Raw genomic sequence first — 21,833 nt, 5'->3', positions numbered from 1 at the left:
GAAGTTAATGCCTATTTTCATCATTCACAAGCTTGAATTATTTCCTTGACACATGTCAAGCAAATATATTTTGAATATATTTATTGGGTTGCCAAGTAACATAGGCTTTTCCAAGAGATTAATGCCTTTGTTAATTTCATACTACACTTACTTTCTGTCCATGGACCCCATGTGTCACTTTATAAATGCATTTAGAAAAGAATTTGGTTCCAAAGCTGTCCTTAGCAACTGAGTTACAGAGACTCCATGACTGTTACCACAGCAACAAGAATTTCAGAACACGTTAAAAGCCAGCTCCAGTGAACATATTGATCCTTGTTATAATTACATTTTGCCAAGCAACATATGATTGTAACATTTCAAGAATATGCTGCAAAATTGAGGTGACGGAGTTTAGCCATTTGTAAACCTAAGTTGTATTTTAAAATAATCATTAGATTGTTTTCAATTCACATATAAAAGTAGATGAACCAAAGATACTTTGCTTGCAAACAGTAATTAAATATATTTAAAATGTTCCAAATTTCTCTCAATCTGTCATTCATGGTTTAGTTTAAACACTGCTTTTGTGTTATCATTATTTTATAGGATACTCCGACTTCACAATTTTGGTTCCTTTTGTCCTCAAATGCCTGAGCTTTATTTACTGAGAACAAAATATACAGTGATAATGGGAACTGCAGATGCTGGAGAATCCAAGATAATAAAGTGTGAGGCTGGATGAACACAGCAGGCCAAGCAGCATCTCAGGAGCACAAAAGCTGACGTTTCGGGCCTAGACCCTCAGGCCCGAAACGTCGGCTTTTGTGCTCCTGAGATGCTGCTTGGCCTGCTGTGTTCATCCAGCTTCACACTTTATTATCTTACAAAATATACAGTGTTAGTTATTAAAATATCCAGTTTTCCTTTATCAGGTGAATCATCACCATCAAAGATTTTTATGCATATCTTTGCATAATATGTTTGTTGCAAAATTTAAATTTCTATCAGTACCAAATCTGATGTTGCATATTTTTATGGATTCCTAAATTTTTTAAAACAAAAATCTAAATCTCTTTTTATTTTTACCAATTTCTAAACCATCACAGATCAATTTTATATGTGATGATGTGCCAAAGTATCAAATATTTCAGACTATTAAGGGCTAAAGCCACATCATATGATGCACTTCCTTCATTATCATTGAGAATTAAGTAACAAAGTAATTAAGCAGAAAGTACATTTACCAACAGGAAAAAGTCTGGAAAGGTTTAATGGGTTTGGAAGAGAGAGATGGTAGGCATGGAGGGAACTGTTATAAATGTGAAGCATAAAGTACAAAAAATTGGTTTAATTTCCTGCAGCTATTTAATGAACTCGGTTGAACGTAGTCATGTTGGTGATTAAGTTCAGAGTCTTTGTCACCATTTATTGAGCTGTAAAAACAGTTTTTATTAGACTGGGTAACAACAGTCCAAACAATTTAAAAAGGTTTAATATAAGGTCTTGAGGATTCCAGATTTGTAGATGTTAAAAGAGTGGCCCTCTAATGCATACACGTGCACCTTTAGCAATTTTTGTGCACCTTTGTGTGTGAGCACCTTTTGTGGTACTGAAACACACAAGCAGTGTGAAAGGATGTGTAAAATTGATTTGTTTGATTATTCTAATGTGGTTCATCTCTCCAAAACGTGATCACAGAATGATGCTGTTTGGTCAGAAAATCTTTCATAGTATTAGCTGATTGACATAAACTGTAACTTCAAGGCAGACTCATTCTTGTCCCTTTAACAATTATCATTTCTTTAAACTGTTTCCTTCCTGCATCCACCCGCTACTTTAGGAAAGTAATAAGTTACGTAATAAATATCACTTTGTACGAGATTTTAGTAGTTCTTATTTCAGGTTGTTTCAAATCTCACAGTTTGAATACAAGCCGGCTGCATTCTGCATTTACTTTGTGTTTCTCATTCAGTTCCTGTATGTCAACATTTTCTGGTAAAAATGAGCTTCTATTTGAACAAAAACCAAAAGAACTGAGGATGCTGTAAATCGGGAACAAAAACAAAGTTGCTGGAAAAGCTCAGCAGGTCTGGCAGCATCTATGAAGGAGAAAACAGAATTAATGTTTCAGGCCCAGTGACGCTTTCACAGAACATTTGCCCTGTTCGGGGTTTGCTCGTTTGAAATTTGATAAAAGTACTTCTGGCAGCCAATTTCAGATATTCATTTTCCCCCCCCCACCTTGCCATGTGAAAAATTGCACCTCTGGACCCTTTTTGTATCTCTTCTCTCTCACCTTAAAACTGTGCCCTGTAGATTTAGACTTCCCTACCATGGGGAAAAGCTGTTGGCTGTCTACCTTATCTATGCCTCATGTTTTTATAGACCTCTATAAGGTCACCCCTCAATCTGCTACTCTTCAGGGGAAAAATGTCTCAGCCTATCTAACCTCTACTTATGACTCAAATCTCCCAGCCCAGGTAGTATCTGAGTAAATCTTTTCTGCGCTTTTTTTTTCTAGTTTAATAATATCCTTTCTATAGTATGGCAACCAGAACTACACACAGTGCTCCAAATGTAGCCTCACCAATGTCTTGACAGCTGTAACAAGATGTCCCCATATTCTATATTCAGTGCTCTAATCAATGAAAGCAAGCATGCCAAAAGCCACCTTCATCATCCTGTCTATCTGTGACTCTACTTTCGAGGAGCTATGAACCTGTACTCCTGGATCTCTTTGTTCTATAACACTCCCCAGGGCCCTACCATTGACTGTGCAAGTCTTGTCCTGGTTTGAGCCTCAAAAATGCAACATTTTGCATTTATCTAAAAGCTAATATCAATAATGATCTCAGATTTACAAATGTTAGAATGGACTTGAAGGTTTTATGTATGTAGAATGTTGATAATCATGGTCGTTGAGCAAGCCGAAGTTCCAATTCATCATGATATGGAATGAAGGGATGTAGAAGTAACCAGTTGATATCCTCATCATAATTGTCAGCATTGAAAGGATTCTGAACTGAGTTCAGAAAGTTGCCAAGAAAGAAGAAAAAAGAACCTAGAGTTGCTTTTGTGAAACTTCCAAATAACTGATGGTAGTAGTGTTGAACAATAACTGGGATCAGACTGAGTGTCAACCCTACAAACTTGTATAGCAAATGACCAGGGAGAAATTACAGAAATAGGAAAATAATAAAGGAAAAGAAATTAAGAAATGTTGGAGACAGCAAGAACTGCAGACACTGGAGTCAGTCAGTACGATGTGGAACTGGAGGAAGGCAGCATCAGAAGAGCAGAAAAGTCGATGTTTCAGATTTACACCCTTCGTCAAGAGTCCTGACCTCCTGTGTTCCTTCAGCTCCACACTATTGAATTAAGAAATGTTGCCTCATTCTGGATTTAAAAACAGGCAAAGAATTGTTTCAAGTAGCATGTTCAGTGAATGTTGAATTATCAGACAAAAAGCCCAAACTATGTCATTTTCTGTAGTAAGAAGTGTAGGAGAAGTTAGGTACATTATAAAATATTTAAGACCAATTATTACATGGCAGTCGTTGTGACATAACATTATTTCTATCCTTACAGTGCGAGACCTGCCACCCGTTAATCCAGGCGTACGTCAAAAACAACGCATCTCAATAGAAATTTTGCCTCCTGAAATGAAAGCGCCCATTCCTCCTGAACCTGCAGTTCCTCTTCGGACCAAAACTGTGGAGGAATTTCTGTAAGTACATAGAACTGACTGAATTAAAGAGGTTTGACCTTTTACGATTTTGTATTGAGTTTTTAGCTGCTTAAAAATGCTAATAAGATACTTTATACTGAGTTCACAATAATATCAAAAACTGTAAATGAGTTTAAGCAAAAAACATTTTATTTGAAAATGATAATAAAGTCTGAAGCTGGATGAGCACAGCAGGCCAAGCAGCATCTCAGGAGCACAAAAGCTGATGTTTCGGGCCTAGACCCTTCATCAGAGAGGGAATGGGGAGCGGGTTCTGGAATAAATAGGGAGCGAGGGGGAGGCAGACTGAAGATGGAGAGAAAAGAAGATAGGTGGAGAGCAGAGTATAGGTGGGGAGGTAGGGAGGGGATAGGTCTGTCCAGGGAAGACGGACAGGTCAAGGAGGTGGGATGAGGTTAGTAGGTAGGAAATGGAGGTATGGTTTGAGGTGGGAGGAAGGGATGGGTGAGAGGAAGAACAGGTTGGGGAGGCAGAGACAGGCTGGGCTGGTTTTGGGATGCAGCCTCACCCCCATCCCCGGTCCCAAGATGACTTTCCATATTAAGCAGAGGTTCACCTGCATATCTGCCAATGTGGTATACTGTATCCATTGTACCCGGTGTAGCTTCCTCCTCATTGGGGAAACCAAGTGGAGGCTTGGGGGGACCGTTTTATAGAACACCTCTGCTCGGTTCGCAATAAACAACTGCACCTCCCAGTCGCGAACCATTTTAACTACCCCTCCAATTCTTTAGATGACATGCCCATCATGGGCTTCCTGCAGTGCCACAATGATGCCACCCGAAGGTTGCAGAAACAGCAACTCTCATTCCGCTTGGGAGCCCTGCAGCCCAATGGTATCGATGTGGACTTCACCAGCTTCAAAATCTCCCCTTCCCCCACCGCAACCCAAAACCAGCCCAGTTTGTCCCCTCCCCCCACTGCATCACACAACCAGCCCAGCCTGTCTCTGCCTCCCCAACCTGTTCTTCCTCTCATCCATCCCTTCCTCCCACCTCAAGCCACACCTCCATTTCCTACCTACTAACCTCATCCCACCTCCTTGACCTGTCCGTCTTCCCTGGACTGACCTATCCCCTCCCTACCTCCCCACCTATGCTCTCCTCTCCACCTACCTTCTTTTCTCTCCACCTTCGGTCCGCCTCCCCCTCTCTCCCTGTTTATTCCTGAACCCTCTCCCCATCCCCCCCCTCTGATGAAGGGTCTAGGCCTGAAACATCAGCTTTTGTGCTGCTGAGATGTTGCTTGGCCTGGTGTGCTCATCCAGCTTCACACTTTATTATCTTGGATTCTCCAGTATCTGCAGTTCCCATTATCTCTGATTCAATTATTTGAAAATGAAACTGACTACTCAAGTTAGATTGCAGACACAACTTTTTTCCGGGTAATCTACAAAACAGTCATTAACCAGGTCACTGCATGTCCCTTGTCCAAAGTAACATTGTTGGTATTGTCCTTATGAGCCTTTGTAGAACTGTTTATTTCACCTTTTTTTTGAGCAGCTGGTACATTCAAGTCACTTGAGAGATCCCCAATATGTTCTAAACTTTCCAACTAGAATGGAAAACCTTCTGAACATTTTAAAATTATCCTTGGTGTAGTGATTGTAAGGAGTTCAGCTGGTGACCTCCTAGAATATGACCTCCAGCCGGGAAGCCTTGGCTGACAGGTATAAACAAATGTTTTGGAGGTTCTGTTCACTCTGAGGAGCTGGGACCAGTGACAAATACTCTGCACGTGTAAGTAAAGTGTGACTTGATGGTGGATACTGGCCTCTGTGGAGTTATTTGACTTGGCGTGCTAGTTTTGCTAACGATTGAATTTACTGTCCAACCACAGAGGTGATATTAAGTTCTTAAACTACTGGACGTGTTTGTTTCTTGAAAGTAAATGGCCTGCATAGAGTCATAGAGCTTGGTAACAACAGATCCTTCAGCTCAACTCTCCCAAGCCTACTAGGTATCCTAACATGAATTAGTTGCATTTTCCTGTGTTTGGCCATATCCCTCTAAACCTTCCCTATTCATTGCAAGGCCAGAGGAGAGCAATTAAAACTTGACTGTGTTGGTGTGGAATTGGAGTGATGAGTGGAATTAATGGGTAAGGAAAGCCAGTAATTATTGCCAAAGGACAGTAATGAACCAGATAGATTTTTATGATTCTTAATGGCCATAATCGCTGCCAGACTTTGAATTTCATTTGTGACAGTGGCCTTTGAATTCACACTGAGATGTTTAAGTTGATTTTAATTTAATTCTAATATTGGCCCAGGCTTTAAAAATACTAGTCTAACAACATAACTACTTGCACTAACTGTATCACATAACTTAGTGATCCATATAGTACAGATTTTGCCCCACTTTCAGCATCAATTACAGGATTTTGCTGCTGTTCAATATGAACAGGAAGAAAATACGTGCCCCGTTTTGGACGTGCAAGCATTAAATGCCTCCTGAAGCCAGAGAAGTCCCATTTAGTAATCTTCCACATGATTAATCAAGCGAAGTGTTCTGTACACTATCAGCTGCTACAGATTTAGGCAATGCATGTCTTACATAATAATTTGCATAGCGAAGAATGGATTTTACCAATCCCCTCTTGGGCGAACTGGCAGGTAGAAAGGCTTGTAAAATAGTGAAGGCAGTCAGGTGGCCTGCCCATTGTCATCCACCATCAAGCCATTTTATTAAGGTAGAGGGTAGCCCTCCCACCCAGAGGTTAATTAATCCACTGAAGTGGCTACTTATGGGCCACTTCCCATTTTGCTAGCAGTGTGTGGGGCTTTCTTTTATGGAGTGACTGGCTGTGGACTCTGATAGTCTCCCTGTGGCTTCAGGGGAAGGTGGTGGGGACCCTTCTACTCAGGCACTGTGTGGTCCATGGAGGACACCTCTGGCAGCACTTGTGGCCCTGTGACATCTTCCTCCTCCCCTCCCTGTTTACCAAGTACTGCTTGACTGGCCCCAGACCCTGTTGTTTGATAGGATAATGCCATTCCGTATTCTCTTGTGTTTTTTTTTTACAGTAGTGTCCAGTGCTCCAAGTGGCGCTGATGAGACCTCTGATGCTATAATTGTTTGACTGCTCCTGGTGTCAGGCAGAAATCCTTGAAAGGGGCTGGAAGTCCTGAAAACAATTAATCTGTTGCCTGACTGTCATAAAATCTTGCCACAGGTCTCCCAAAACAGCTGAGGTGAGATCTGTCCTGACTTTCTAATTCATCATTTGGCCTTTCATTGCAACAACAAGATTTAGCCCTGCATCTATCTGATTTTGAAGGCTGGTAAATCCAGAAACAGAGCTTTTCATTGGGGCAGATATTGTTTTGGGTCTAAAATGGTGTCCACCACATATCCTGCACACCTTATCTTAGTTTGTGCCTCATGCCATTTTGGTGGAGATAGTACAGACTCTGGGAGCACTCTGCTTTGAGTTTGCAGAAGAGGCAGAATGTGATGTCAGACAGCATTTAACCTGACTTTAATTGGACTGATTCCATTTCCATCTTCTGTGCCCCAGTTAATTTACTCTTTCAAATTGTAGAGCTGAGTTTAGCAGTAAGAAGAGCCTTGTCCTCCTCCTCCTCCACTGCCACACAGGAATATGTTCAGCACTTGGCTGTTCAGTGCTCCAATTGGTTACAAACTGCTTGAGTCTCCCTCATGCTATAAAACAAATAATGCCACAGGCATCTGACATCCTGTACGTGAGCAATGAACATCCAATGTGCTGAAAGGCAGTGCAAGCCACAGAGGGTCACAGTCCCAAAGTTAACATGAAGAAATTAAGCTAAGAACCATGACGTGCACGTGTGAACCTATGCGTAAAGTGACCAGACAGGAGCATGCAAGTCATGAATGTCTCTGAACTTCAAATTGAAGTTCTGTAAGGGTTGATGTGGTGTGAAAGTTAGTCCAAAAGCAACAATGGTAACATAGTGAGGCTTGTGGTTTGGTGGTGCCAACCAGCATGGACAAAGGACCGAGGAGGACTGTGGACATAGAGTGTGCAGCAACAATTTTGTGAAGACTGTTTGCTTCTCTCAGCCCTCAGAAAACAATGAGCTGTTACGACCTGGTAACTGTTCTGACTTTAATGTTGGGAATTTTCCACCATCCAGTTTCTCAAGCTAGGAGAGCTGAATTTTAACTGCATAGAATTGAGGTGAGTTTAGCTAATAATGAGCCACAAATACATGGACGTAACATGGTTACTGCTCAATAGTGAGATTCAGAACTCGCCGTTTAAATCCTAACGGGAAAATCAGATGTGTTTTCTTGATGTCAGGAATCTGATTTTTCCCTTTTCGCTATCTTCCCAACATTCTCACCACTTCTCACACACTGTTTAAGGGAATGGAACGCCCTACCTATGTTATCTATATTATCAAGACAAGAAAAATAATGTGAAATTCCCAGAACTAGGATTTCCTGCATTGAGTTGGAATAATCGGAAGACCCATAAAGATCTTACAAAATCTGTAAGTTTGTTATTTAGAAGTCATGAACAATGCTAACTATTGCTTCTACTCAGTCAATCTGTGTGTAACAAGGTACTTCTGTACCTGTGAGTATCCTAAAACCACCCCAGTTTGTCCCCTCCTCCCTAACCTGTTCTTCCTCTCACCTATCCTCTCCTCCCACCTCAAGCCGCACCTCCATTTCCTGCCTACTAACCTCATCCCGCCCCCTTGACCTGTCCGTCCTCCCCGGACTGACTTATTCCTTCCCTGCCTCCCCACCTCTACTCTCGTCTCCACCTATCTTCTCCTCTCTCCATCTTCGGTCCACCTCCCCCTCGCTCCCTATTTATTTCAGAATCCTCTCCCCATCCCCCTTTTCTGATGAAGGCTCTGGGCCCGAAACGTCAGCTTTTGTGCTCCTAAGATGCTGCTTGGCCTGCTGTGTTCATCCAGCTCCACGCTTTGTTATCTCGGATTCTCCAGCATCTGCAGTTCCCGTTTTCTCCAAGCCAAACGAAACCTATTTTCATATGATTCAATTCTGAACCAGCAATAGACCACAATTGAGGGCTAGAGCACCATTCATCAGACAATAATATGGCTTTTTAGTTAAACTAAACCTTGTTGGTTTGATTAACAAATGTAATGGCCAAGATTCTTTTTTAATTTCAGAAAAGATGTAGAAAACGCCAAGATTTCAGGAGATTGGACAATTGTACATGATTTTTATTCAACAGCATTTGATTCTTTCCAGCAAATTAATGCAGCTTTCAAGGTAAATAGACAACACATTGTATTTTTGCTTCAGTGATAATTCCAGGCTAGCTGTTATCTATTGATTGATTAATTCTAAACACACGGAAAAGATAACCAACCTGTTCTAATTGTTGGGCATCTATTTTAAATGAGACACATTTCAGAGTAATGACTATGTTTTATTCCTACAAAACTCAGTGATTTGATGCTCAGTTGAAGAACCCAGCATCTGGAGTGTATACTGCTGCAAGCCACCCCACATCTTAGTGTTCAGTACCCTGTCCCATCCATCTCTGTGGGATATTCTCCTTGAGATCTCTGTATTTATAAAATATCTTTTGGGTTTTGCTGAATTTCACTTACCAACATTTGTCGATGCCTGTCTTTGCATTCCCAATTTCCTATTTTAATTTCTCCTTGGATTTCCAATATTCCTCCAGTCTGTCTGCAATATTGAATTCTTGTTATCTAACATGCGTTTCCCTTTTATTGTCTTATCCTGCTTTTGACATCTGGGCGTCTGGATTTGGGAGGTTCACCCTTTTCCTTTGTGGGTAATCATTTGTTTTGAACATTGCTGACCTCCACTTTGAATAATCCTCACTACAGAACTTGATTTTCATTGGAAGTGAAAATTAAATATATAACACATTTAATAATTGCCTACCTCTTTGACCATTACTTTTACTATTAACAATTTATACATTTGCCTACATGTATTTCATGTACATGTATATACATGTGAAGTTTCTACTCAATCCATATCAGTCTAAAAGCAGATATCATTGAGTCCAACAGTATGATCTTAAATTGAAATCCCTCAAGGGGTTGATGCAAGATTGTGTCCTCCTCCTTAGTTGTTAGCTTGAGGTGGGGATCGCAGCACCACTGAATCACAATTTTCCTTTGTTTTTGCTGCTCATTTCTGGGTTGTTTCTTCTTCTAACATCCAGTGTTAAAATCAAGATTCATTGCAAACCCTGTTTAAACTTATTCATTATATAGCATTTAAAAAGTTTGAACTTCCTTTCTTCCAATGCTCTCTACTTTATCCTGAATACGATAAGATTTAACATCATGCATTCGGCGTTATTTAATAATAACTTCCAGGATTATTTCATCCATCCTGTTCTCTTCAAACACAGGCTGCATCATCAGCCTCCATTGAGACCAATACCAGAGGTGGAGGGAAGATGAAAGCAGCCCTGTGGGCTCCCATGTAAGCCCCTACTCTTCCTCCCTCATGTAAACTTTTACAGAAGTGAGATTTGTAGGGCCAATTCCTTTCAGTTGGCAGATGATCCTCAATTTCAATCAGCCTCCAGGTTCCCAGAGATATTGAGTGTCAATTCAATGGCCAGGAGGTGAACCCCAGGGGCAGGCTGGGTAGGGTGCATTACTGCAAGCAGGCTCCGAGATTCTACCTGCCTGCCTAAGTAGCTACTCTCCCCACCACAGTCGTGTCCCAGCTACAAAAGCCATTCATTTGATTAAGCATTTAAAGGAGTTTGAGAGAAGGAGCCTTTTGTTTAAAGCTTCTTTAAAGCTTTTCTGTAAAGTGTGTTGTTCTGGGTTTTATTAAGATCTACTTGGTGCCCTCTCCAAACAGAAATTATACTTAAGACAAAAGACCAGGATTGTTGCAAATGTTTTGATGCAAGTGTGACTGGTGTGAAAGGATTACGGTTATATCTGTTTGACACTGTTTGACTTCTGCATTGAGACAAGTTTATAACATTGAGAAAGTACATTTTTGAAACACCCTTTTAGAGAGTTTGTTTGGTTTTAATTTATTATGTTTAAAATAGTAAATGAAGATATATTCACCCCACTTTTCAGAAATGGCATTTTTTTTTGCCATGTAAAGCCAAACAAATTTCACTGGGGCAGCTCAGTGGCTAGTACTGCTGCCTCACATCATCAGGGACCCGGGTTCAATTCCAGCCTTGTGTGACTGTGTAGAGTTTGTACATTCTCCTCATGTCTATGTAGGCTTCCTCCTACAGTCAAAAGATGTGCAAGTTAGGTGGATTTGCCATGCTAAATTGCCCATAAGGTCTAGGGTGGGAAATGCAGAGATAGGAAAGGACAGGGTAGGGGAAGGGTCTGGGTGGGACACTGTTCAGAGAGTGGATTTGGACTTTATGGGCCGAATGGTCTGCTTCCACACTGTGGGGACTCATTGAAATGTAGTTTTATCTTTTGCTGTGTTATGCTTTCGTTTTGTTTTGGCTAAGTCATGTTTTATCTTTTATTAATTCATAGCGACGTGCTAGTGCACCTTTCAACACAATAGATGATCCAGGCATTAATGTTAAATTAACAAACAGTGTCTATGACACCTTACTGAACACAGTGAGTACTTTTTTTAATCATTATTGTCAAATTTAAAAGTTAACTACTTTGTTTTAATAAATCAAACATCTTTCAGGGAAAGGCACTTATGAAATGGTGGCACAGTGGCTCAGCAGCTAGTAGTACTGCCTCACAGTGCCAGGGACTGAGGTTCAGTTCCGGCCTTGGGTAACTGTCTGTGTGGAGTTTGCACGTTCTCCGCATGACTGCATGGGTTTTCACTGAGTGCTACAGTTTCCTCCCACAGTCCAAAGATATGCAGGTTAGGTGGATTGGCCATGCTAAATTGCCCATTTTCTTTGGGGATGTAGAGGTTAGCTATGGGAAATGCAGGGTTACAGGGATGTGGTATGGGGGTGTCTCTGGGTAGGATATGCTTCAGAGGGTAAGTGTGGACTTGATGGGCTGAATAGCCTGCTTCCACTCTCTGGAGATTCTAAACCTTCAGAGAATACCACATTTACAATGCCATCACTGTATTTTTATGCCATAACATGTACACTGCTGGTGTCTGCTTAAAGTAATGAATTATATTGCTGGGACACCTTACTCTCTGGGCAGAGAAATATCTGCTTTTGTATATGTGCTTACTGTGACACAAATCTGTAAAGAGTAAATTACAAGTTTGAATTAATTCATAAATATTTCTAATATTGCATAATGTCAACTTGCTGTAAAATAATAAGGTTGTAAAACATTTCCAAATATTAAATGCCCTTAAATAATGGAAAAATGACTCCACTTAGAGCAAGCAGTTAGTTCAGGTGATGTTCGAAATTACACACATATAATTCAGAGGAGTAATCATTTTATAAAATATGGTGTTCCCCTCCTAATATGGTATACATACAACCTATCGTGACTGACACCATGGGAGACCTGGTAGTGCTTTATAAAGTTTGAGCAATACCTTCACTCGCTAAACGTTGTTTACAGTGAATACTGGCGCATTTGTATTTCATTCATTAAATTAAACAAAGAAAATGACATGTTGTTCTATTTTTCTTACAATTAAAATCGAGTAAAGATATGTAACAAACTGGTGCTATTGCTAATTTCAGCCTCAAGACATCCAGAAAACAGTTCTGAAAGGCATTATTAATAGTCTACTGAAGGAATGGAAAGGGTAAGACTGATGTATTTTTCCAAATAAAGCTAACAATTGTTTGATATTCAGTCTGCAGATTTCTTTTTGATTCTTCTTTATTAGAAAAGAAAAACAAGATTATTACTGATCGTGTTCGCAGTGATTTGATGACAGCAGGCTGTGCAAGGGCACAGAAAACATCCATTCTAGGTGTTCATCTATTTTTTCATTGTTTTCAATGGGAGAAGAGAATACCACTTGACAGTTACCCGGGAGTAGAAGTACCAAGCCAAAGGAATAAGGGGGCGAAAAGAAGCCCCTAAATACCCCTGAAATATAGTTATGTCCACTGTTACTACTACTTAAATGTTTTCTGAACATGATATCAAGTAAGCTATCATCTTTGGGGTTTTGGACATATTGCAGAAGCATAACATACATTTAGGTTATGAGCTACAAAATTCCTGGGTCTAAGAGGATAGCACTGGGGCAGAACATGAGTAGGGGTAGCATTTGATGGAGACTGGTACCAGAAGGTCACTTGTCTGATCTTACTCGTGTGAAATGTTCGCAGACATTTATTGCACCCTTCCATCCATTTATGCTGTTGCAGGAGGCAGGATTAGCATAGTGATTCATGTAATTCTGAAGAAGGGTCGCTGGACCTGAAGTGTTTACTCTGCTTTTCTGTTCACAGATGGTGCCAGACCTGCTAGGTTTCTCCAGCAATTTCTGTTTTTGTTCAGATTTCCTGCATCTACAGCTCTTTGTTTTTTATTTAGCATGGTGATGGTCCTAGTCATAAATCTGCCTGTTATTGCTTTTTAATATTTATAAGTGGATGTGGAAAACTAACGCTATTTTGACAGATTGATTACAACGCTATCAGTTACACTGTTATAAACGGCTCCTTAATTTAATGTTTTCTGGACACATAAATGTTAATTCTGAGTTAATTGTTATCTAATGTGACTTCTCTTGTAATACGTGAGTAACCTGGTTAATCAATGGTTTATTATTCCATGGAGAGCATTAATGGTGTGTACATGATAAAATATATTTACAAAAGTGTTTATGAATAATGCATATTTCTTAAATGTACAAGATTGGTATTGTTTGCAGCCATACGTGTTAATTTTCAACAAACAATATTTAAATAATCATTTTAAGAAATTCTGTAGGCTCAAGAAAAGTTTGATTTTTGAAGATGGTGACACGGCCAATGATGGGCCAAAACTGAGGCTTTTGAATTTGAGAGATTTTGACGAGCTGCACTTTAGGGATTAGATGGGCAAGATATTTAAAAGGCATGTCATTAAGTTTTAAAATCCAGTGGTCATTTCTTAGAACAATTTGAAGGGTAGTGAATGTCATGAACAGCAGACATGCACCTTCCACTCAAATGGAACACTGGTGAAAACTGTAAAGATTTAGTATCGTGTGTTTGCCTGGCTCACTTAGTCCATGCAGCTGTCCAAGTTTAGAAGGAATTGCACCAAAATAATTTCAGACGTGTGGCCGAAACTAACATAAACACCTGCACTTGCCACTTGGCTCGCTTCATCAATGTATAATTTTAAAATGCTGCATGGCCCACATAGGTAGTGGCCACCACCCTGCCTGTGTCAGGAAATGGAATGAGTTAAGAGAAGGAGCACTCCACGAACAAATTTCTTCCTTCCATGGTTTATTTATCTTTTCTGTGGCAGGAAGCTGAGTAAACGTTTGTGCCCTTACTAGCTGAAACCATGCTCTTCCGATGCTTCTCAGCTAGTTTAAAAACTCTGAGGGAGTTATTAGACGAAGCCTGAAGATGGGCCCAGAGATTGTGACATACGATTATCGCATGCCTGTTTGTTGTGGAGCATGCAGCGTGTATGTATCATTAGCAAGCCCAAGCACTACTAAACATAGACTGCACTCTTCAAAGCCAACCGGTACCACGTGGTGTATTCTGGGGCTGTTGAAGATTCTGGAAGGTTCAGATGCCACACTGGAGGCCTTGTTGCAAGAATTGGGAGGGACCAGGGAACAACTTCGCCTACAAAAGTCAAGGACGCCCTCCAGATGGGCACTAAGAAGAAGGTGTAGATAATCATTACTGTCAATATTGTCAGCAGTGTAACTCGTAGAAACCACATGTAGCACAGGAAAACTTTTTTAATGATCTCAAGTTACTTCTTCATTAAATGCAGCATTTTTATAAATCTATCAATAGCATCTCAAACAGTTCCATTCACCAACCTCATTTCACTCACCAACCAGCCTTATGAGATATAACTCCTACTAAGCATTCATAGCTTCACCTCAGTCTCATACATTTAGAGCTGCTGCAAGCATCACGTCCACATTTGCCAGCTTACACATGCTACCAGCTCTTCAAATATGACCGACACATCACCCAAATACATTGTGCCACTTTGACCAGCCCATTTTCCCCTCTGCAGCAAGATAAGATAGTCCAGAATGAGAGGCTGTCTAAGCTAAGCAGGTGGAAACCAAGTGGTTGCATCAGCGGAGGAGACTGAGGCCATGGCTAGCAGTAAGGAAAAAAACCATGGAAAGTGAGAGCATGTTCTGACCCGATCAACCATTTCACTTTGCATTTCCACATCCCGCAGTGTCTCCTGGTTTTTGCACAGTGCCAATGTTATAAATATGAAATTTCTTTAATTTCCCCCCCACCTTCGCTCATTCCAATGTGCCCTTGTGCGTGTATCATTTCAGATACCAAAATATTGTTATCAGGTCCAACAGTGTACAAATGTGTGAATTCCAAGAGGTGTAGGATACTGGTGATGAAGGAACTTAATCACTCAATCTCTCACCATAGTCATGTCTTCAGATACAAAGTGCTGTGCATGCTTTATAAGATAGCTAAGAGGTAGGATTTGAGTGTGGTGATTCACCATGCACAACGTGAGGGAAAGGATAGCCAAGATTTCAGCTCCCTGGAAGATGAAGCTGTACATGACCTCTTTTGGAGAGATCTCCTATGAGGACCATGGAATAGTGTAATGAAAAAGGCTGTTGGCATGCATAATAAAATACTATGTGCATTGAGAGGTTTGTCAGAAAGCTACTGTCAAGAAACTTGGAGGGGTCTCATTTACCACAGGACTTTGTGCAGAATTTAGAATCCATTCTTCCCAGGATGGAAGGGCCAATTCTGTAAGAACATGAACAAATATCATTGTGCATGGGATGGCAAGTATTTCAATTCTATTGCGGTACAACCAAAGTCATCCAACTGTAGTGATGGTAACGAGGTCAGCCAGCTGAATCTCATAGAACACGAGTTCCCTGATTGGAACTATTAATATGGTCCGATCAGGGATCCCTGGCTGAGAGAGATAAACAGAAGTGTCAGACATCCTGTTCGTTCTGAGAGCTGGCTCTGAGGGACTTGGATCAGTGTCAAGGACTCTGCACATGTATCTAAAGGAGGTGACAGGACAGTGGCCTCTGTGGAGTTGTTATGCCAACCACAGAGAAATCTTAGTCTAGGATCATGAAATCTCTGTTTGTTGCTATCTAAACACAGTTTGCTGCCATGTTGGCTGTGGATAGCTACGTTCAAAAGGTGTTTAAGGATCTCGCAGTAGCTTGGAAACCTGCCCTCCAAGGCACTACAAGGATCGCCAAGACAATGCTCCGATGTGCAGTGGCGACTTTGTGAAGTACAACCTGCAGACCCTTCCAATTATAGAACTCCTGTTCCCATGACTACTAATCTGTCAGTTTCTTTGCTATTGCCCATCAAAGCCAGCCCAGACTGCTGCTATCCATATAGCAGTGATTTTAGCTCAAGGCCTCCTTAGCCCAGAGCTGCTTGAGGCTGTCTACAATATCCCTGTTAGAAGTCAGCAACCTCCACCAGCTATGCTATAGCCAGTAGATTAGCATTACATAGGAGCACAAGGACAGACAAAGCCACCTTCAGAATCCGGCACTAAGGAAATCCATAGGTCCATCAATTAGCTTTCATATTCAATATTGTGTAGTTTATTTGACAAAGTTGATTTGGATTATCTATTTTGTAATGCTTTTGCTTCAGGACTGTGGGGAAGATGACAATGTACACACTGTTCCTGGCATAGGTTGAGGTAAAACTAATGCTTCGAGAAGGTTCTTAATGGGTGTAGCCTGCTGCTGGGAGTTTAATTTACCTTCCTGCTCCTCTGTTTATGAGCAGCTTGTCCTCCTCTGCTCAGTTCATGTGTTGAAGCTCTTAATAGAATGGTAACCACCAGTACCCATGACAGAGACCAATTGGTCTGAGCAGCTTCTCTGAGAACCAAGGCTTTTCAACATGCATTATGTTTTGACTGACATCATCTGCTTTAAGAAGCTGGGGAAAGTGCCAAGAACTTGAGCAAACCCAGACAGAGACAGTAGAATTTTATCAGCAATTCACCTGAGTTGGGTTTAAATAGCATTGATGGGAACATGCTGTTCCTGCTGATCAGTACATGTCCTGCTCTGCTTATTTAAGGGAGGCCATTAGCTGGAGTGATAAGGTGAAAACTGTCAAGTGCTGAGAAGGGTCACCAGACCCAAAACTTTAACTCTGATTTCTCATCACAGATGTTGCCAAAGCTGCTGGTCTTTTCCAGCAATTTCTATTTTCTTTTTTCTGATTTACAGCATCCACAGTTCTTTAGATTTTTATTGAATGAAAACTGTCAATACAGCTGTCAAACTGATGTAACATACTGACTGACCACATGATTTGCCAATTTTATGCAATTACAACATGCACTCTCCACACTTTTGCTACTGATTTGCACAAAATAGTGTCCATAGTGCCATACATGTGTGCAGCATGGAGGCCTTTAAGAATGAAATCAGCACCCATGCCATGAAAAAGACAGGTACTACAGAGTCAAATATTGCAGTCAATCAGTACCTGAGGCCCACGAGTGCATGGGCAAAGAGCTGCATATTAATCCCGAAGGAACCTGATGGTTCACAACATGCTCACTGCTGCTTTAAGGGATTAGACAAGGAAATAAAAACCTCAGCAGAGCTGTTTGAGGTCATGTTAATAAGGTAGCTTTGAGCAGTGAAAGGTGCCAAAGACCAACCTCACTCCCAATCTTGAATCCTGCTCCCAAGGCTACATTTGAAGTAATTGTGTGATTCAGTTGTAGTGGAACTCCTTGCCCTAATAAGGTCAGGAGCGTAGACAGTTGGCAGCTGTTTAAAATGACATTTACTGGGTGGAATTTAGTTGGTGATAAATCCTGAGGATTAACTGAGTTGGATTTACAGACTGCCCAATGTAGTGCAGTTACATTTACAGAACACATTCCATAGACTCTGCTCAGCAGCTGGACTCCTTTCTGTGTTTGCCACAAACAATTTTATACGGTATGATAGCTACACTTTTATGTGTTAAACTGAATCTTAAAAGGCTCCCAAAGGTTTGATAATAGAGATGTGGTTTTAAAGATTTATTATCCTTCCAAAGTTGCTTAAAACGTATTTGATTTCTTGCATTTTTTTGCATCTCCTGCCAATGTGTGTTACCTGGCAAAAATGAAAAAGATACTAATTTATATCAAATTATAAAAGGTAAATGTAGCTGTGAAATGGGACTTCTGTGGAGTTTTACCGACCACATCCATTTAAAAGCATCATTGTCTCTTGAAGCTACATTTGTTGGCAGAGCTCCTAGTATGCTTAGACTGCCTTAAAGTACTGTCGCCAGCATTGTCAGAGAGGCCAAACCTGCTGGGGAGAGAGGCTTTGTCTCCCCTAATTTGATCTTTGTCATTATTAATGTTCAAAAACTTTAATTAGTGTTGTTCCTGTAACCAAAATGAACTGCTTTGAATGAAGTACAGTTGATATCATTACTGCTTCAGCCTGCTGACTGATATGAAAGAGATCTGTGTACTTTATCAGGACCTAAGGCATTGGTTAGCTCAGTTGGCTGGATGGCTGGTTTGTGATGTAAGGTGATGTCAACACGGGTTCATTCCTGCACCAGCTGAGGTTATCATTAAGGATTCTCCTTCTCAACCTCTCCCCTCACCTGAGGCATGATGACCCTCAGGTTAAGCCCACCACTAGTCATCTCTCTTTAATGAGCCAGTAGCCGTATGGTCTAATGAGATAATGGTTACTTTATGTTTACTTTTTGGACCTGAGGTTTTCCTTTTTATACAATAGAAGTCCAATTTAAGGTGAATTCAATGAACAGAGAAAAGCAAAATGTTCAAAATCATAATTCATAATGTATCTGACTACAAGAGCGATTGATGCAAAGATAGCTACAGATATCACTGGCTCACCTTTGCTTATAGGCAACTGAAACCCTGGCATCTGGGTTTTAGAAAAGTATAGCACAGTACAGGCCCTTCGGCCCATGATGTTGTGCCGTGGAATAATCCCAATCCAAAAATAACCGAACCTAACTTACATTCCCCTCAATTCACTGCTGTCCATGTGCATGTCCAGCAGTCGCTTAAATGTCACTAATGTCTCTGCTTCCATGACTACCACTGGCAAAGTATTCCATGCGCTCACAACTCTCTGGGTGAAGAACCTCCATCTGACATCTCCTCTATACCTTCCTCCTAACACCTTAAAACTACGCCTCGTGGCAGTAAATCCTGCCCTGGGGAAAAGTCTCTGGCTATCGACTCTATCCATGCCTCTCATTACCTTGTACACCTCGATCAGGTCACCTCTCTTCCTACATCTCTCCAGAGAGAAAAGTCCGAGCTCAGTCAACCTCCTCAACCTGGTAAACCTTCTTTGCACCCTCTCCAGAGCCTCCACATCTTTCCTATAATAGGGCGACCGGAACTGGACACACTATTCCAGTGTGGTCTCACCAGGGTTTTGTAGAACTGCAGCATAACCTCGTGGGTCTAAAACTCGATCCCCCTGTTAATGAAAGCCAAAACACCATATGCTTTCTTAACAACCTTATCCACTTGTGTGGCAACTTTGAGGGAGCTATGCACTTGAACACCAAGATCCCGCTGTTCCTCCACACTGCCGAGAATCTGCCTTTCATCCTATATTCAGCATTTAAATTCGACTTTCCAAAATGCATCACTTCGCATTTATCCAGGTTGAACTCCATCTGCCATTTCTCAGCCCACCTCTGCATACTGTCAATGTCTTGCTGAAGCCTGCAATAGCCCTCGATACTATCAACGGCACCTCCAACCTTTGTGTCATCAGCAAACCTACTAACCCACCTGTCAACCTCCATATCCAAGTCATTTATAAAAACTACAAAGAGCAGAGGCCCAAGAACAGAGCCCAGCGGGTCACCACTCAGCACTGACCTCCAGGCAGAATATTTATCATCTACAACCACTCTCTGCCTCCTGTCAGCCAACCAATTCTGAATCCAGACGGCCAAGTCACCCTGATTTCCATACCTCCTGACTTTATGAAAGTGCCTGCCGTGGGGACCCTTATCAAATGCTTTGCTGAACTCCATGTACACCACATCCACTGCTCGTCCCTCGTCAAACTGTCTCATGACCTCCTCAAAGAACTCAATAAGATTTGTAAGGCATGACCCGCCCCCCTCAAACCCATGCTGACTCCCTTTAATCATGCTCTGCACGTGCAACAGCACATCCACATGAAATTTGACAGGGCAGGTCCTCGTCTTTCTGAAACAAATTTTCTGCTGTCTGGATAACTCTGGGGAGGCTTCCAGTGCTTGGCAGGGCTAGCAATTGACATAGTTGCATGATTGGGACTACAGTAGGTGAAAATAAAGGCATTACCTACTCACTAACACTCAGTTGGGTTTCTACCAGGGCCACCCAGCTTCCGGCCTCATTGATGCCCTGGTTCAAACATGGACAAAAGAGGTGAGGGAGTGAGAGCGACAGTGGTTTTCAAAGATAGTTTGTGTGTTTACATTATTGTGGGTCTGAGGGGTGGTACCATTACTGCCTCTAGTAGCATTTCTTGTTTCTAGAGGAAACTAAAATCAAATGTTCAGTTGTTAATTCATTTTGAATGAACTGCCGCTGGTGGTGTTCACATCTTTTTGCTGCCCTTGTCTTTCTAGATGGAAGTGACAGACGACTTGGAAGGTGCTATCTGAGGATCTTTGAATTTCTGCAGTGCGTCTAGTAGATAGTACACACTGTGCTACTGAGCATCAGCGATGAAAAGAGTGGATGCTTGTGGATGTAGCACCAATAAAATAGTTTGCTCTTGCCCAAGGTGATGTCAAGCTTCTTGTTGGAGCTGCACTCCTCCAGGCAACTGGGGAGTATTCCATCACACTCATGACTTGTGCCTTGTAGATGGTGGACAGGCTTTGGGGAGTCAGTAGATGAGTTACTGAGCATGGTATTCCTAGCCTCTGACTTCCTCTTGTAGCTACAATGTGTGGCGAGTCCAATTGAGTTTCTGGTCAATGATAATACCCAGGATGTTGACAGTGGGAGATTCGCTGACAGTAACACCATTGAATGTCAAGGGGTAGTGGTTAGATGGTTCTAGCCTGGCATTTATGTGGTGAGAATATTACTTGCCACTTGTCAGCCCAAGCTTGGATATTGTGCAGATCTTGTTGCATTTGAACATGGACTATTTCAGCTTGTGAAGAATTGTAAATGATGCTGAATGTTGTACAAACATTGGCAAACATCCCACTTCTGACCTTGTGATGGAGGGAAGGTCGTTGATGAAGCAGTTGAAAATGATTGGGCATAGGACACCACCCTGAGGAACTCCGGCAGAAATATCCTGGAGTCGAGATGACTGACCTTATACAACCATCGTCTTCCTATGTGCCAGATATGACTTCAACCAGCTGAGAGCTTGCTCCCTGATGTCCACTGATTCCAGTTTCACTAGGGCTCCTTGATGTGATTTGGTCGAACGCAATCTTGATGTCAGGGGCTGTCACTCTCCCCTCCCCTTACAAATTCAGCTATTTTGTCCATGTTTCAAACAAGGCTGCTTTGAAATCAGGAGAAGAGTGGCCTTGATGGAATCCAAACTGGGCGTCATTGAGAACGTTATTGCTGAGCAGGTGCTGCTTGATAGCACCATTGACGATCGAGAGTAGACTAATGTGGCGGTAATTGACCAGGTTAGATTTGTCCTCCTTTTTTTATTTACGGGACATACCTGGGCAATTTGCCACATTTTTGGATAGATGCTAGTGTTGTGACTGTGCTGGAACAGCTTAGCTAAGGGAATGGTAAGTTCTGGAGCACAAGCCTTCAGTACTATTCCTGGAATGTTGCCAGGGCCTGTAGCTTTTGCCGTATCCAGTATCTCCAACCTTTTCTTGATATCACATGGAGTGAATTGAATTGATTAAAGACTGGTATCTGTAATGCTGGGGACCACTGGAAGATGCCAGGATGGATCATCCATATAGCACTTTTGTGTGTAAGAATGCTTGTGTGTGAAGACTGAATTAGTTTCTATTTCCCCAAGGACAT

At 41.5% G+C, this 21,833-nt stretch overlaps 1 protein-coding gene across 3 annotated transcripts in view; it reads left to right on the top strand.

Moving 5' to 3' along the window:
• hectd2 (HECT domain containing 2) overlaps positions 1-21,833 on the top strand; it is a 127,546-nt gene that overhangs the window by 33,804 nt on the left and 71,909 nt on the right. For all 3 annotated transcript variants that reach the window (XM_048551157.2, XM_059653138.1, XM_059653139.1), the window contains 4 exons: positions 3,571-3,709; positions 8,865-8,967; positions 11,214-11,303; positions 12,365-12,429. In XM_048551157.2, the coding sequence (XP_048407114.1) occupies positions 3,571-3,709; positions 8,865-8,967; positions 11,214-11,303; positions 12,365-12,429 (397 nt within the window). The remainder of the gene's footprint in view (positions 1-3,570; positions 3,710-8,864; positions 8,968-11,213; positions 11,304-12,364; positions 12,430-21,833) is intronic.

This window comes from Stegostoma tigrinum, chromosome 20 (assembly GCF_030684315.1).
Source record: "Stegostoma tigrinum isolate sSteTig4 chromosome 20, sSteTig4.hap1, whole genome shotgun sequence".
NCBI classification, from domain to species: domain Eukaryota; kingdom Metazoa; phylum Chordata; class Chondrichthyes; order Orectolobiformes; family Stegostomatidae; genus Stegostoma; species Stegostoma tigrinum.
The sequence above is the reverse complement of the archived record's forward strand: the minus strand, read 5'-3'. Positions and strand labels throughout refer to the sequence as shown.